Source organism: Apium graveolens, chromosome 10 (genome assembly GCF_009905375.1).
Source record: "Apium graveolens cultivar Ventura chromosome 10, ASM990537v1, whole genome shotgun sequence".
NCBI lineage: Eukaryota > Viridiplantae > Streptophyta > Magnoliopsida > Apiales > Apiaceae > Apium > Apium graveolens.
The window spans coordinates 220,702,727-220,719,864 of record NC_133656.1 but is presented as its reverse complement, the minus strand read 5'-3'; the positions used below and the strand labels follow the sequence as shown (position 1 = coordinate 220,719,864).

Sequence of the window (17,138 nt, the reverse complement as noted above, 5' to 3'; positions counted from 1 at the left end):
GGAAAACCTCCCCATCCCCAATCCCTCCTAATAGCCTCAATCCTCTCCCACTTCAGTCTCTTATTTATCTCCCATTTCTCTTCCACAGGGCGGCGGATACCCATCTTCTCATCCCTTGAAGACGACCCTGATACAAATATATATGCTTGTGTAGGGGCCTATGGGACCTGCTGAGACGGATGTGTCATGTCAATGACATCGGGCTCTCGAATCCCTCCAACTGTATGCCTCATTACCTCGGGAGATAGATGAACATGCCGGAACACCGGAGCCTTATATGCCGGACCTCTATCATCCTGCATGAATCGACAGTACGGCTCAACAAACATAGGGGCAATCATCCCAAACTCCTGCTCATACTCAGGGGGAATGCTGCTATCCATAGCTTGCAGACAAGCCAACCTCTTTTGTATCTGCAAAATACATTTGGGACATATAATCAGATGCTACTATAATGCAAAGGAGGAAATAACTCTAAAAAATATGGGGGAAACAATTAAAACAAACTTACAAGGTCAAATGCCCGTGAGTTATTAAACAACTCCCAGGTGCTGTACTGTGGCTCTAACAATGGCTGTGGCTTCCCAACACGCATCCGTGCAATGCCTGAGTACCACTGCATGTAGCATGTGTTATCCACTGAGTCTGGCTGACGATCCACTACAACCTCCGCGTGTTGACTAAAACAGGTCCACTCACCAATCTCAGCAAACCATATACCCCTCCAGTCATAGGGATTAAACGGAATCATAGGCTTCCTATACTCGGTCATGTTAACAGGTGATCGTGGGATACCCTGTCTGAACCCGAACTATCTCATCACCCTATCATAATGCTGATACTTAATAATATCATAGCATATGACCGGAACCCTGGCAAGACCAAAGAAATGAGCCTCCCAGTCCTTAGCTGATATGTCATGATCCCATCTGAATCCTCCTCCACCTCGTGAAAGTGGGCATATGGCGTCCACGCCATAATATCAGCTACAACTCCATCAAACTCGCCTCTATAATGTGGCAAACTATGATGAGGCGCCGATCTACTATCACGCCTACCTATAGCCCGTTTCCTATTAACAACAATCCCTAGTCCCAGGACCATCCTCATCCATAGGATCATCATGAATAACATCATCATGCACCTTACCCTTCCCTCCCTTTCCCCTACCCTTAACCCTAACCTCCTTCACCTCCGCCACCTTCTTCCCCCTAACCTCCTTCCCCTGCTTCCCTTTCACCTCCTTCCATTTCACCTCATTCACCTCCTTCCCCTTCTTCCCATTGGGCTCATCCTCCGCCTCCTCCTCGGCCTCCTCCTCCTCCTCATCAACCACCTCATCAACTGGCCTAGCCCACAACTCAGCAACTGGATATGAATCCCTGATAGAAACAGGAATAGGTCTCCCAATCAAGAACCGCTCATATGCCCACAACTGCAACAACCACGTACAATAAGTAATCCTCTTCGCCCCTTTCTGTGTAGCATGCTCGAGCCCCCTATATAGATATGAAAGAATCGCAGAACCCCAGGACCATCTATGCACACCCTAAGAAAGCGGAGGTGTCCAATGTACTTCGGGTGCACCACATTCCTACTACTGGTAGGAAACAGAACCGAACCAACAACCATGTGCAAGTATGCCTGTGTGTGGATAACAATCCTCCTCGGATCAAGACCCAGATCAGCCCTCCCATATCTGATACAACCATGTGTATTTTATTCCGGCTCTGGCCCATGCCACCTTCACCTCCTCTTCATTCAACGACTCAAACCAATGTCTCGCAAAATACCCCAAGCCACTATCCAGACCGTCGCCAACTAACGGATGTCCAGCAACCGGTAAACCCAAGATATAGCCAACATCCTCCAAGGTCACTGTCATTTCCCGTTGTCTCATGAAGAAGGTGTTGGTCTCGGGATGCCACATCTCCACAAGTGTCGTGACAAGCCTCGCATCATTCTGCAAAACCACACCCGAATTCGCAAACACCCCAAAACCAATACTATGCAACAAGTCCTTCTGTGCATCAAACAAAACCCACATACGCATGTTCCTGTTCCCACAATAACACTCCAAAGGACCCCGCTCATGTCCCTCCTAAACATCGGAACTCACATGATACTCGTTATCAAAGATAATGGCATGACTAACGGGACCCGACAATATATTATCCATCTTGGAACAATAAACATTAAAACAATTCAATAAGCTAAACGTAAACCATATAATCCACAAATTTGTATGTTATAAGCTATCCCAACGACAATACACAACAATTCTCAATCATATAACATTCATCTCCCGAAAGAATAACACAATCACTAACAATCATATAATGGAACCCGCTTTCACAAGAATTAAAAAATAATAATAATCTTAGTTTACTGTTGATAATCCACTAACACATCCATTCAAAAAACTCCCAACTTCCCTAAATTCAATTCTAATAACACATCAATTGATAATTCAAGTCAGTTCAATTCAATCTAACAAAATCTAATAATTCAAGTAGTTTCACTCACAAGACAATAAATATTCAACGGATCAAATCAATGTCTAATCATTGAGATTTCAATGCTTAATTGCTGCATCAAGTCGAATTACACAATAATATCAAACAATGCTTACTCTAATCTAGATTTACAATTCGCAACATACATCAAAATTCAAGTCTAATTCAATTTAATTTAATTAACTTGAGCATCAACATCAACTGATACATACTGCCAAGACTAACAGATCCAGATCAATGTCAACACATAAAACACAACAAATCTATATAATAAAACACAAACAAGTATTTAAAATTGAACACAATAATTCAAACACGGATTACTAACATATATCATTCAAATCCGCGGAAAAATACATGATTAAAAACATATATAATAAAAATTCAAGCACAAGCACACGAATTATCAACGACAAAAAAACGATCATCATCACCGAATCGTGTTGAAGAACAAACCTAACCCTAAAAACCCGATAGAACCCGATTGAACCCTAATAATCAGTCAAAACTACATAGAAATAGATAAAAAAATCAGACCTTTTATGGGTGTTGAATCGTGTTTATACTTTCTCCTCTCGAATCCGTCTCCAATCGCCCCTCTACACTTGAGAATCATGTGTAATTGTGGTTGAAATACAAGAGTAACTGCTATCGGGTTCAAATTCGTGTTTAATCGTCTCTTCAGGCCTTCCGCGTAAAATAAGTGTGAAAACAATTTAAGGGCATTTTTGTCATTACCATGTCCGCGGAAAATATACGCGGAAAGGCAGCGTTCTGTGGAAAAAAAACATGAACCGGGTAATTTTTTTTTAAATTCCGGCCGTTGGATTGTTCATCCAACGGTCAGAGGAAAATCCAACTGTCAGGAAACAGGAAACAGGAAACAGTGTGTTAGTTAACACTTACTTGTGTGTCATTATTGTCGGGAAACATGACCCTGAAAAAATAATGTCAGATTTAGGGAGTCATTTCCTAACCTCTATCAACTTTTGCCAGCTGCTTCACATTCTTGAAATAACCAAATAACTTTACTACTACTCCCTCCGTCCCAAAATATTATTCCCCTTTTAAAATTTTGTACGGTTCATGATAAGTAATTGACTAATAATTATGTCTAATCTATAATATCAAACATAGTTATAAGTGATTTTGTTGAATTCGTATTTATGAATACTTTAATACAATGAAATTTTTATATTTAACGCTAATACAAAATTAAAGATATTAACAATTAAAAGTGTGAACTAACAAACTTATTTAACACTAATACAAAATTAAAGATATTAACAATTAAAAGTGTGAACTAACAAACTTGTATAACACAAATATGAAAAACGTTTTCAGGGTTGGAGGAGTCCTGCTTATCTCTGCACCGTCTTTCATTTCCAAAAATAATATAAATACAAATAAATATGCAGTGAATCTGACTCCAACCCCTGTTACTTAAACTAGTGAACTCTCAACTATACAGACTCTTCGGTTTTCACACACACTCCAGTTTAAACTAAAGTGTGTTTGAAGTAAAGCTGAACATGGCAGAAAAAGACAGAGGAGAGACAGAGTATTTTCTGGAGAATGAAGAAGAAGATGATCAAGTTAATGATATAGAATGCAATATTAGCAGTACTAATGGCAGTGATGATGATGATGGGCATGAAAATGAAGATGGCCATGGCTCAAGAAAATCACCAACTTCTACTTTCTCTTCTCAGCAATGGCCTCGCAGTTATAGGTATTTTATTTGATTTGATTTGTTTATATTTGATTTGTTGGTATGAAAATCAAGAAATATCATAATCTTGAAAATAAAAGACTCGAGTAAAATTGGCCTCTCAGTTTTAAATTTCAGTTTTTTATCTGGAATCTGAATATTCTGTATATGATTCTATGAGAAACTATTTGGTTTGGAAGTCTAATATGCTGCATAGCTGTGCTAATAGCCAAAGTTATATGACCAGATTAAAATCCCTTTATTCAGTAGAATTGGTTACTTAACTTGGTATCGGAACTAACTTAATATGTATCGGAGCTGTATAAAACCCTTGAGCTCACTTTTCTTATAATTATAATTGACACCAAGTTAGGATATTGCCCCAAAAGTAGGCTCATTAGTGATCCACTTTTCAATCTAATACAATAGCCTTTTAAGTGAGTGAGAGGGTTAATAATATATCATCTAATAAGTCCATCTCCTTCAGGGGGATTTGTAATAAAACAAGCTCTATTTCCCTTACATTGATATTTGATCATCTATAATTGCTAGTATTTTCTAATTATCTGGATTTTACTTATGACACGCATGTGATATATATTTTCTTGAGTATGTGATGACAATGCAACTTGAAATTGAATTGAAAATATTTGCGCATTTAAGTGCCTGAAATTGCTATTATTTGGTATATAGAAGTGGTTAAGGATGAAATCTAGTAGGTTTACACCGTTATCTTCTTAACAGGGAAGCAACAGATTCATACACAATTGCTGCATCACCGAATTTTGGGCTCGTTCGACGTTCATCTACCTTCAGACATTCATTTTATGATGTCAGTGCTAGAACCAGTTTAGATGATGTTACCAAGACCTCTTTGTTGGGTGAATATGAGAAAAATTACAAGAATGAAGAGCTGGACAGGGTATCAAGATCTTCATGGTGGTCCGAGAAGGCTTCAGTAAATGAGGATTTTGCTGGTGAACTTCCTATTGGTCATGGATGTAGCCTCACTCAGACTATTTTTAATGGTACAGAAACAATCAAATATTTTCCTGCAAGTATTTTTGATACTTTTTGGTTTTCAATCTGATACTTTAAATTGCACGATGACGCAACTCAAATTAGTACCTCTAAACTTTAAAATATGTAAAGGATCTAGATCTAGTGGATTAAAGATTAGGAAATAATGAAGACCAGTTATTCTTCCATAATTTTAGAAACAAAATTTCATATGTGTTAAATAGAAAATTTACTCGGAAAATTGAAATTTGCGCTTTGCGGTTATCTGTTATAAATTCAAGTACTTGATGCTGTAGTTTGGCAGGAGTAAATGTGCTTGCTGGAGTTGGGATTCTTTCTACCCCTTACACAGTTAAAGAGGGTGGCTGGGCAAGCTTGGGAGTGCTAGTCCTTTTTGCTGTTATATGCTGCTATACAGCTTCTCTCATGAGACACTGCTTTGAAAGCCAAAAAGGAATTTTATCCTACCCTGACATTGGAGAAGCTGCTTTTGGAAAATATGGTCGGCTTTTCATATCAGTGAGTTACATTAAATGAGTATCATCTTTAAAAGCCTAGTCAACAGAAAAACAAATTGCTTGTCATTTGTGGACAATTAGTCAGTTCGAAGACATACCTTCTCCGTTTCTTTAATCTAATTATCTGTTTTAATTGTAAAATTTGAATCTCATCTGAAATCAATTGTAGGATGTTTGTCCTTTCCATCTGTACAGAATATAAGGTGCAGATGACGACCTAGTAATCATTTTCCTAGCTTGTTTCTTACCTGCACTGTTCTGTTAGTCTGATCGGTTTCTATATATAGTTTCTTACAATTTTTTTCTTTGGATTTTTATGCAGATTGTTTTATACACCGAACTTTATGTAAGTATCAATATCCTTGTTATAGAGGCTTTAATCTTCATACTTGATTCTCACCATTTTCCTTGCATTAATTCTACCACCTGCAGTCTTATTGTGTGGAATTCATTACTTTGGAAGGGGATAATCTGACTAGGTTATTCCCTGGAACATCCTTAAATTGGGGTCTTATTAATCTGGATTCTATGCATTTCTTCGGGATACTCACTGCTGTTGCTGTTCTGCCAACTGTTTGGTTAAGAGATCTTAGAGTAATATCATTCCTTTCAGGTGCTATTCTAATTCTAAGTTAAAAGTGTGCAATGTGCTATCAAGTATTCAGGTTTTCATTATCATCAATCTGACTAGCATGTTGCCCATCAATTTTTGCAGCTGGAGGAGTCTTGGCAACAGTCGTGATTGTTATTTGTGTGGTTTTTCTAGGTACAGTAAACGGCATTGGGTTTCATGAAACTGGACAAGTGGTTAACTTTAGTGGGATGCCTTTTGCAATTGGTGTATATGGTTTTTGCTATTCTGGACATGCCGTGTTTCCCAATATTTACCAATCAATGGCCGATAAAACAAAATTTACCAAGGCTCTCATAATAAGGTAGTGGTAACTTAATTTTGTAGCACCATTACCATATGCAATCATATTCATGCATTAATTTTTTTTACTTAAAGGCGGTGCCCTTTTTTTTTACAGTTTTCTATTGTGCGCCCTTCTGTATGGGAGTGTTGCAGTCATGGGATATCTTATGTTTGGTCAAGGCACATTGTCTCAAATAACTTTAAATATGCCAGACCATTTCTTTGCTTCAAAAGTTGCACTATGGACAACAGTAAGCTCAAATTTCTTCTTAACCCTCTTATTTTTGTTAAAACTGAAATTACAGTAGTATTGCCCATCACTGCAGATGTGTTCCTTTGTGCTCCCATTTTAATATATAATCTATTTGTGTGCAGGTTATTAATCCACTAACGAAATATCCTTTCTCATGTCAATTCACGATTTAATAAAATGCTATATCTTTTTTAATTATTGGTCATTTATCCGATTATCTTCCTTAACACTGTTCAAGTATGCACTTTTAATGAATCCACTGGCCCGAAGTATAGAAGAGCTGCTGCCTGTTGGTGTTGCCGATAGTATTTGGTGTTTCATTCTTCTTAGGACAGCACTTGTTGCCTCCTCTGTATGCGTTGCATTTCTTTTTCCATTCTTTGGTAAATGTCCCGGACTACCTTTATTCTTCTTCTTTACCTAATTTATTTTAATTGTTTAGATCTTTGCAATTGAACCATTTAATTCCTTTCAATTGCTTGTGCAAAAGTAGAATATATAACCTGATACAAAGTGAAAGCCCTCTTTCTTTTAGAAAGTCCCTGTTGCAATTGCAGACAATACTCATCATATTGTGAGGTGCAATGTAACTTAAATATACTTAATAAGAACTAGAATGACTTTCCGAATTTGTATCAAAATATTTGGTCCCTATTAGTCCTGATTATATATACCATCTCCTTTGGTGATGGTGGCATGCATTGGCGTAATGCTTTGCCACTGGATTTTCTAATCGGAGAACATGTGTAATGAGTGCATACCAACTGCAAATGCAACTTACCTAGAAAATATTGTATTTGTGATGCAATCTATCTTTTGTTATTGGGGTTTCAGGTCTTGTGATGGCTTTGATTGGTTCTCTTTTAAGTGTTCTTGTGGTAAGCTCATCCTTCCTCCCTCAGCTTGACATGATATTTTTTATTTTAAAACTGGCATTTACTTTATAATCTGTGCCGTCATTGCTACATCGCTTGTAATATGTTTTGTTAACATGTAATCTAGGCAATCATAATGCCAGCATTGTGTTTCTTGAGAATTTTGGGGAAGAAAGCAACAACTATGCAGGTAAAATGACAGAATTATATTTTGCAACATTAACTTGAAAACGAGGTTTAATAGCTATGCATTTTTATTGTTTTAACTTTTACATATGTTTGTATTCTTCCAGATAGTGTTGAGTAGTACAATTGTTGTGGTGGGTGCTGTCACTGCTATCATCGGAACTGGCTCTTCATTGTTGGAGATTGTGAAGAAGTATTAGAGAGCTGGGACACTGCTTGCCTGTTCTGATGAATTAGGCGCAATATAATCTGCCGTAAATCCTTATCATGGTTTCAGTTGGTTGTTTTTTTATATGTGCTTCATTGTGTTCAGAAGTATGCATCATTCTTTCATCAGGCGACTGTGATGACATTTGAGGCCAATAGAATAAAGTTACTCTTCCAATAGAATGCTGTGATTATTTTATTAATTAATGGGATTTGGGAAGATTTTGGGCTTCATTTTACACTGTTACGAAGATCTTTTGCAAGAAGATTATATTTCAACGCTAAACTAGCATCAAGTTTATGTTTTTTTGCGCCATAACTTAAGTTTATGTTTAAATCATATTTGTTTATAAAGTATTCTAACCTAATTATGTGTTTTATTTAATATTAGTTCCATTTTATCGTTTTAGTTAGATTTTTTGTGATCAAATTGAACCAACTTTTACCGAAAATTTCACGAAGTACATTATCGAAAATATTTATAAAATTATATCATTATAAAGTATGTTTAATCTAGTTTACTATGTATTTTTTCAGTTTTTTAAAATAATGAAAGGCTGAATTTTTATTTTTATTTATAATCAAAGTGTCTTGACTCACGGTAAGTAAAACAATACAGACAGAAATAGTACTGTCATAACATAGAGTGCAAATTTCATTAATAGTTTCTTTTTGTTATGGTATAGTAAATTTTCTTTTTCAAGTTTAGCTTTTTATATTATCCAATGCAAATGCGATTTCAAATTATTAATTAAAAAAGATATAAAATGAGCTCAAACTTTGGTGGAGTCTAATAAACTGTGCTCGTATGTTTTTTAAAATATTGTGCCTAATTTATTTGCAAAATTAACCATAAAAGTTAAAAGTAATTAATTAATTAATAAATCATAAATAGAAAAAAATGGAATTTGATACAAATTTAATCTGGGTTTGAGACATTAAACTCTGGGTTAGAGACATTTGGAGGGAGCCAAACTCTGGGAAACGCGTTTGAGGTGAGGGTAGTCCGGTTACATGTTACAAGCACAACCCTGCCTGGACCTGCCTGATGCCTAGTAGATACTCCCTGGTTCTAGTTCTATTGTAGCTAGTAAAGAAAAATCATTTGAAATCTACATCAGCATATGAAATCTACATCACCTAAAAACTAAAATCTCAGATTCCTTCCCAGCCCCCACCAAAGTCTCCCTCCCTCCCTCTCTTTAAAATCTTTCTTTTTTTCTCTTTCTCTTTGAAATAAACAAGGAAACCAAGAATGATGGCACGCAAATAACACGCATTGTCTGTCGTCTTAAGAGAAACAAAATGGGCTGGAGTCGGCTGGATGTCAAATAGATTTTATATTATTATGATTTAAGATTATTACAATGTGGATTTAAGGTTGAAGCCAGCTTATATTATATATATTCGAGGACGAGGATGTCTGTATTGGTGGCCCGTACTGGTCGTCAACAACAGCGTTATCAGGATGGTTATCGTCTTCTTGCTGGGTACTTTCTTCTTTCTCAACCCCTCTCATCAATTTGCTTCCACATTATTATTATTTATGTTTGTTTATTCTTGCGAGATTGTGCTTGATGTTTTTTTAAGAATTAGTGTGTATCCTGGTATTTATATTGGGGTTAGTCGAGAAATTTTTTAGCTCGAGAACACGCATGTGATAATAATTAATGTGCACAATTGCATTTTACGAAAACACTAATAAGGTTTCAGTAGAATGCTTAAATGTGTATATCATGTTAACATGTCAATACGCCCCAAAGCTCAATTAGTGAAGAAGCAAAACTACAATATTAACCAATAGTGTCCGAGTTAGGACTTTGAATACATTGATGTTTATGGGAGTCTAAAGACCACTTGATTATAAGAGCTATGATATCATATTACGTTACCAGCTCCTTCTAAATATTATGATGTTAGGGAGAGGGTTTAGCATGATTATATGTTTGTCATATTTACAAATCCTTTTAAATTGTATGTAGTATCTGAGTTTTTTCCATGTATATATTATTTAGCAAAGACTTTAATCCATCAATACAGAGCTTCTTTGGTACTCAAATTAAAAAAAGTAGAAAGAATTACGTGTATGCCTAATCATGAATGTCAAATGCCTGGACTAATGGAATTACTGGAACCATTTTGCAGTAATGCAGTCTGTGAGCTTCTTATTAAGCACGATCTTGTTTAGTTTGTTTCAAAGTTTTGGCTTACAGCTACAGGCTATGTTAATGACACAGAGGTATAAAATGAACATAAAAAAGAGCATTAAATTAGCTAATAGCATTTACTAGAAAAGATATATTAAGAGGACTTAAAGGTGGGATTATCTGAAGCCCCCCAACTTGAATTAGTTTACCAAAAATATATAATCTGATAAAAAAAATGACACCTTTACAAGTATTCCATATATGAGTGATTAAACATAATACTATGTATGAACAGTTATTTTACAAATTTGGAATATACATACAAGATTGTTTATTTGTGGACTTCTATCGAAATTTTGGAGCTCTTGTTATAAAAAGTTAAGAGTGTTCTTGTATATACCTTCCTGTCTAATAATTGAGAAACTTCGTATCAGTTGTGCTTCATCTTTTTCAAATTTGTCATTCACTCAGGTGCATACCCTTTAAGTATCGATATTCCGAAGAAAGCAGTGGCAAATTGTCAGAGAAGATTGTTGAGGTATTAATGGTTACCTCAAATAGCGGGCCTGGTCTTCTGTTTCCAAAGGTACAATTTTAAGATATTAATTTTATAATGGACTGTTTTCTGTTGTGCAGCATATCCATCTGTATATCTTCAGTTCGATGTAGTTTATTAACCCTCCATCTAAGATGTGTGCCTTTGATATCATAAGTTGTAGCTGAATAAACATGGCATCTGTTTGTTGCTACTGTAGCCTTCAAGTGCAATTTTTGTCCCTTAAAATCCTTTATTTCACCTTGTGCTATATGAGATAGTTAAACCTGTTGTATTGATTTAAACTAGCTGTCATTCTGCATACAAAAAAGTTACCATTATTTTTTAAGATTTCAAATTGTAGCTGAATAAACTTACTAACTTAGCATCTGTTTGTTGCTAGCCTTCAAGCACCATTATTTTTCCCCGTAGTATCCTTTATCAAGCACCATTCTTCCCCCCCTTCGAAGTCTTTAATTCACCTTGTGCAATATGAGATGGTTAAACATGTTGTATTGATTTAAACTAGCTGTCTATTTGCATACAGAAAAGTTAACAATATTTTTTTAGCATTTTAAATTGTAGCTGAATAAATATAGCATCTGCCTGTTACTAGCCTTCGAGCACCGCTCTTTTCCCTTTAGAATCCTTTATCAAGCACCATTCTTCCCCTCTTAAAATCCTTTATTTTACCTTGTGCTATATGAGATGGTTAAACCTTTTTTATTGATTTAAACTAGCTGTCATCCTGCATACAAGAAAGTACATTATTTTTTAAGATTTATGGAAATTTGAGATAGAGATCTGTGGACAGTTAATTGGGGAAGATTGACCAATCACAGCGGAACATATTTATCATGGAATTTTTTTTACAATTGTTATTCTTTTTCTTTACTCCTAAAAGGGAGTAACATCTGAAAGTTATCAACTTATCCATTAATTTGACACGTGATGGGCCCCATTAATTTAGTAAGAGAATCACAAGACATATAATTATTGGTTGTATAAAAGTTACAATTATGTCTGTACAATGTACAATTTGTAGGGAAAGACCCCATTTATATGTATTGCACAAACATTAAATATACAGTCAGTTTAAGAAGTCGGTATTATTCCCGTGCCTCTCTTGTCTTTGTTTTCTCTTCCTTGTGTTAAATGGTTTCTTATACGCATGTACCAGTTTACAAGGCCCAAAATATTTTGCTTAAGCTGCGTATGAGAAGTGTAAGCATAAATCATGTCAAGTCAAAGGGTGTTTTAGTCTTCTACTCAAAAAGTCAATGAAGTCCTATCGCTGAAATTTGTTGTATGTCATTGACTGTTGTATGAGATCATAATTAGAAGGATATTTCAACTTGTGAATTTCACAGTACATTTCAACAACAGCATTTAGCAATGATGCACAGAAGCTAATATTTAGAAAATAAGAAAGCCAGCTAACTGGAGTGTTCATCCATTTGTCTTTAATCATCTGTAATAATATTATTATTATGAGCTATCTAAAATTATTTTTAGATTTATATTGTTGTATACTATTTAATTGTAAAGTTCTTCTTTCAAAAACTTGTACAGTTCTTTGTACAGTTCTTATCAAATATAAGTGGAATTGTTTTTTAGATCTAATGGTTTGTTGCTTTCACAATTCGTTATTCATTTTGAAACTGGCAAGTAACTGAAATGATATGTATGTATATATAATGATTAATATTGGTTGACTGTTCCTGACAAAAAATATTGGTCGATTGTTATTGTCATATTTAGTGGTCACAGACATGCATTGCTCTCCCTCCTCTTTATTTCTTCCCATGTAACATATAATTCCATGTTGGTATTCCACTCTCCCTTCCCCTATTTGTCTATATTCTTCTATCTTAAGAAGTAGGATGCTTAATTGAGCCTATTAGTATGTGTCAGTTTTAAAAATGTTCCCTAGATATGCATTCAATTATATGCAGATTTGGTTTTGGAATTCGTTGTATATTTATAAATATCTCCATGTGGTCAACTACATTTTTTCCCATTTTCCTTATAGGGTGGGTGGGAAACTGATGAAACAGTTGAAGAAGCAGCGGCACGCGAAGCTTTAGAAGAGGCTGGAGTTCGAGGAGATCTAATGGTATGTGTATATTGTCAAATCTCTGATAAATGTCGGATGTTATCAGCTATAAAGTTTTGGTACAGAATTTATTTTATTTGAAGTTTATTTACTATGCTAGTCCTCATTCTTGTCATGGCATAGCCAAGGGGACAACATGGCCTAAGCATGGCACTGTGGTTCCAATGTTCGGTCTTCATGTTCTCTAGCCCAGATTTTTTTATTTACCCGTGCTTATATGACAATCACATTTCTTTCATTTAGGATGTAAAATGTACTCTGCTAAAAAGTAATTAAACTATCTACTAATAAAAATAGAAGTTCCTTTATTTTCATTTCCCATCATTCTCCCCATTTTGGAGAAATCTGGACCGCAATTTCTGTAAAAATTAACAATCATGTAGAGACAACATGGCACCAAAATGAATTTTCTGCACTTATTCATAATATAAACTCTTTGAAAACTGCCTTGCAAGCGAAAAATGTTCAAAAACGTATTCAAGATTGATGAACCGTGATAATGTTCTTTCATGGTTACAAGTTGCAAGTTTAATGATTTCACAAGAGTGGGAGACACACGTTCAATTTTACAATCGGGTTTAATAGCAACTTTAACATGTCCGAAATCATAACTAACAGTTGTATAAAACTCAGAGGAGGCCGGAAGTTGGAGGCCTTGAATCATTCTCACTTGGAAGTTGTGGAATGAAAAATCATACAGGCCTTGTGACCTTGTTTTTCATCATTTCAAATATAAACACGCAATAGTTATTGTACCTTCTTGTTTCTTGTGCAGGAGGGGTAAATTTGTTACATTGCCTAATCTCGCACACTAAATCTCTTGCAAGGTTCAGGTCCTTTTTAGTAAAAAGGGTATCAATCAGCTGAAAATCATTACATTAGATTAGTGTAACGTATTAAGTTTATGCTTCATCAAAATCTATTATACCAATTTAAGCATGTCACTTTCAGTGTAAAATGAATTTAGAGATAACTGACAGGGATATGGGATAAGAATGTAGGTGTGGATCCATCTTCAAATGAATTTAAGATTTGTGCTGCTTAATATGTACCATAAATTATCAGGAAAATTGAATACTGCTTATATTCCCACTGGCCACTGTTGTGGGTTCTAGCTCAAGGTTTTTATTTCTGTTTTAAAGAGATATTTAGTATATTTCTCATATGTGATCCTTTCATAAGGCTGAGTGGAGTTTTGTAGCGATATTTATTTTGTAGCGATATTTATTTTGCGTTACCAAGAGGTGAGGGGTATCTGCTAGATTATGCCTGACATGTTTTTTGGCTAGTTGAAGTCTGGTAGATTGTAGCAATGTTGTCAAAAACGTGCGTTGTGTAGTTTTTATGAATCTTTTTAAGGTTTTTTTTTGTTTTGCGTTGTGTTGTTTTCCAGCATTTATTGGGGGACTACTACTTCACAAGCAAAACACTTCAAGACGAATCTAGTTCCGCAGGCTTGTGTAAAGCCACCATGTATGCGTTGTTTGTGAAGGAGGAGCTTGATTGTTGGCCGGAGCAAAATCTTCACCAGAGAAGTTGGCTAACAGTTTCCGAAGCTGATGAATGTTGTCGGCATTCTTGGATGAAGAAAGCGTTAAATGAAGGTTTTTCAGGGTGGCTTGCTGATGGTATGATGAGCACGATGTAGGAACAATCTTCACTCTGCCACTATATTTGATAAGGCTTGAAGGTTGTTTTCTCCTTTTAAAATGGTTAACTGTGTTTATTTCTATATATCTTATCATCGATGTTGCGGAGCATTGTTTAAGATAAAACTAGTGGTGTTGTTTAAATATAAGTTAACATTTTATGTGGACTGTTCATTGTGATCCTTTCTTTTTGGTATATAGAGGGTAAGAACACAGTTAATTTATAACCGACTGTCATCAACTCGATCAACTAACTTATTAGGTTCTCAAATGGTGAGGGGATGTCAAGATGGTCGAATACAAATGGACTTCATTTGTGTTCTCAGCTAAAGCTAACACCGGTGTCATGATGCCTTCAGAAGTAGTTGTAGTTCTTTCAATGTAGGCCATCATGCCAGCAGGTTTGAACTTGAGTTTTGTAAGGGAAATGTACAACTCGACAATGAAGAGCCTGTAGTTGTGTCTGTAAACTTAAATTATTGGATATAAGAGCTGCCGTGAGTTAATTTTAGATATCCATTTATTATTGTTGTATATTAACCTTTTTGTTTTTTGCTAATTGTAGTTTATTGCACGTTTCTTTCATGTCACTGTACTCTGCATGTTATTACCAAGCACAGTCGCCCATCTTTGTGTAACTCTAACAACAGTATTTTAAATTATATCTTATCTATAATATATTATTATAAGCTAAACATGATTTTATTTGGTGTTAAACGTCTTCCTCTAAAAAAGTATGTTAACACCTTTCAAAAAAAGTTTAAACAAATATTTTTTAATTAAAATAAATAAATCATGTATCTCATATAACTACAAACTCTATTAATTATAATCAAGCTTCATATCGAAGAGCACTCAACTTCTTTCTTAATAAGAAATCAAACACTTCCAAAATTAATTTTATTAATTCAAATTATAATATATTAAAATATTTATTAAATCAAGAAAAAATTAAAAAATAATAGCAAATCATCCATATACACTTATATTCAAGACTCCCACTTTCGTATAGGCCCTACACCCGCCATATAGATTGCAGAAAAAGAAAAGACTTTTTAAAATTTTAACTATTGAAATTTTGAATCTTTCAATAATATATAATACATATAAAATAATACGTAAATATTTTAATTTTATTAATTTCAATAATATATAACCATTATTTTTATAATTTTCTTTTACAAAATAACAAAATAATAAAATTACAAATATTATAATCAATTCGTGCATCGCACCGGTTATAGGCCTGTATATAATTATAGAGTAAGAGGGTTTTGATGGTATAATTTGGTTGTTCCGAGAGTAAGTCATTAATTAAGAAATTCCCGAGAGATTTTGATGTGCAGATCAAGACAACAGACACATTAACCTATGATAAAATCTGGAGAAAGAAAAAAGTAGTAAAAATATAAAATGCTTATATTATATTCTATCTATTTAGGACAACCAAATAATTTAAAATAAATAATATTAATAAAATCTTTTTAAAATATATGAACAATTATTATATTTTTTAATTATATCAAATAAGGGAATTTTGGGGGCTTGATCATGGGGAAGTTATTAATACTTTCAAAAAAATACACTCATGGGAAGCATGATATGCAGCAGACACATAATCCCCAGAAGGATGCATATATTCTATCTAGTTAGGACAGCTAAAAAATTTAGGAACAAGTAATAGTAATAAAGTTTTTTTAAAAGGTATAAATAATTTTTATTATTCTTGAATCCCATTTTATTTTGCAAAGTAATTTTTAAATTAATAATATTTTTTATTTTTATTTGATATAATTAAAAAAATCACTTTGCGAAATTAAACTGGATTCAAATAAATTATTTTACAATTGTTATAAAAGATTTGCTGTGTTATATTTTGATCGCCCTTTTAAAGTATAATTATCAATTATTCTTTATAATTGCATAAAAAAGAAGTTGAAAAATGTTATTATTTCGGAAATTATTTAGCAAAATTTGTAAATAGGATTCAAATATATTCTTTTACATGTAATATTATACCGTTAGTGCGACTAAAATAAAATATAGGAAATTTGAAGATTTTAAATTTAGAAAATTTAAAATTTTATGAAAATATTTAAAAAATTAATATTAAAAACTATATATAGATATTATTTTACAATTTTTACAATTAATTTATGTATAGATAATTATAATTAAAAAATTTAAAAATAATATAAATGCTCACCGTGCATTGCATGAGTACAAAGTTAGTCACTCCTTATATGAAATACAAAAGTTAGTTATAAGTTAGTTGTTAGGTTATCTCTAACCATTATTCTACTTTAAAATTATTTTATTTTTGTTGTAAATAACGAGTTGTAAATCTTGAATTACTTAATTATGAATAACTTAATAATTACACATATAGAGAAAATAAAAGTTAAAGAGATAATTATATTTCAATATATTTTAGTATATCTGATTTCAATGACTGAATGTCTTATTTATAAAAGTTGGTTGACAAATTT

The 17,138-nt window shown here is 33.9% G+C and overlaps 2 protein-coding genes across 3 annotated transcripts; both read left to right on the top strand.

The window, feature by feature from the left end:
- Positions 1–3,930: 3,930 nt before the first annotated feature.
- On the top strand, positions 3,931–8,436 carry LOC141693304 (amino acid transporter AVT1A). 2 transcript variants are annotated; one of them, XM_074498363.1, is made up of 12 exons: positions 3,937–4,248; positions 4,972–5,255; positions 5,552–5,766; positions 6,088–6,111; positions 6,198–6,378; positions 6,481–6,700; positions 6,797–6,932; positions 7,057–7,076; positions 7,172–7,317; positions 7,769–7,812; positions 7,937–7,999; positions 8,103–8,436. In XM_074498363.1, the coding sequence occupies exons 1-12, from the start codon at positions 4,049–4,051 to the stop codon at positions 8,193–8,195; spliced, it is 1,626 nt and encodes a 541-aa protein (XP_074354464.1). In that variant the 5' UTR covers positions 3,937–4,048; the 3' UTR covers positions 8,196–8,436. The 2 variants fall into 2 exon arrangements, 1 of the variants encoding a protein (XP_074354464.1); XR_012563068.1 differs by lacking the exon at positions 8,103–8,436 and having other exon boundaries at positions 3,931–4,248; positions 7,180–7,317.
- Positions 8,437–9,162: 726 nt separating this feature from the next.
- On the top strand, positions 9,163–15,155 carry LOC141689453 (nudix hydrolase 16, mitochondrial-like). The gene is made up of 4 exons (XM_074493741.1): positions 9,163–9,692; positions 10,821–10,935; positions 12,917–13,000; positions 14,394–15,155. Exons 1-4 carry the CDS (start codon positions 9,622–9,624, stop codon positions 14,646–14,648), a joined length of 525 nt encoding a protein of 174 aa, XP_074349842.1. The 5' UTR covers positions 9,163–9,621; the 3' UTR covers positions 14,649–15,155.
- The last annotated feature ends 1,983 nt before the right edge of the window (positions 15,156–17,138 follow it).

What these genes read in the sequence shown, in the direction of transcription:
- LOC141689453 (XM_074493741.1), top strand. Translation starts at nt 9,622, where the DNA reads ATGTCTGTATTGGTGGCCCGTACTGGTCGTCAACAACAGCGTTATCAG. An exon ending in GGTTATCGTCTTCTTGCTGG is followed by an intron (nt 9,693 to 10,820) that starts GTACTTTCTTCT and finishes TCATTCACTCAG; the next exon opens with GTGCATACCCTTTAAGTATC. An exon ending in GAGTTCGAGGAGATCTAATG is followed by an intron (nt 13,001 to 14,393) that starts GTATGTGTATAT and finishes GTTGTTTTCCAG; the next exon opens with CATTTATTGGGGGACTACTA.
- LOC141693304 (XM_074498363.1), top strand. Translation starts at nt 4,049, where the DNA reads ATGGCAGAAAAAGACAGAGGAGAGACAGAGTATTTTCTGGAGAATGAA. An exon ending in ACCAAGGCTCTCATAATAAG is followed by an intron (nt 6,701 to 6,796) that starts GTAGTGGTAACT and finishes TTTTTTTTACAG; the next exon opens with TTTTCTATTGTGCGCCCTTC. An exon ending in CTCTTTTAAGTGTTCTTGTG is followed by an intron (nt 7,813 to 7,936) that starts GTAAGCTCATCC and finishes CATGTAATCTAG; the next exon opens with GCAATCATAATGCCAGCATT.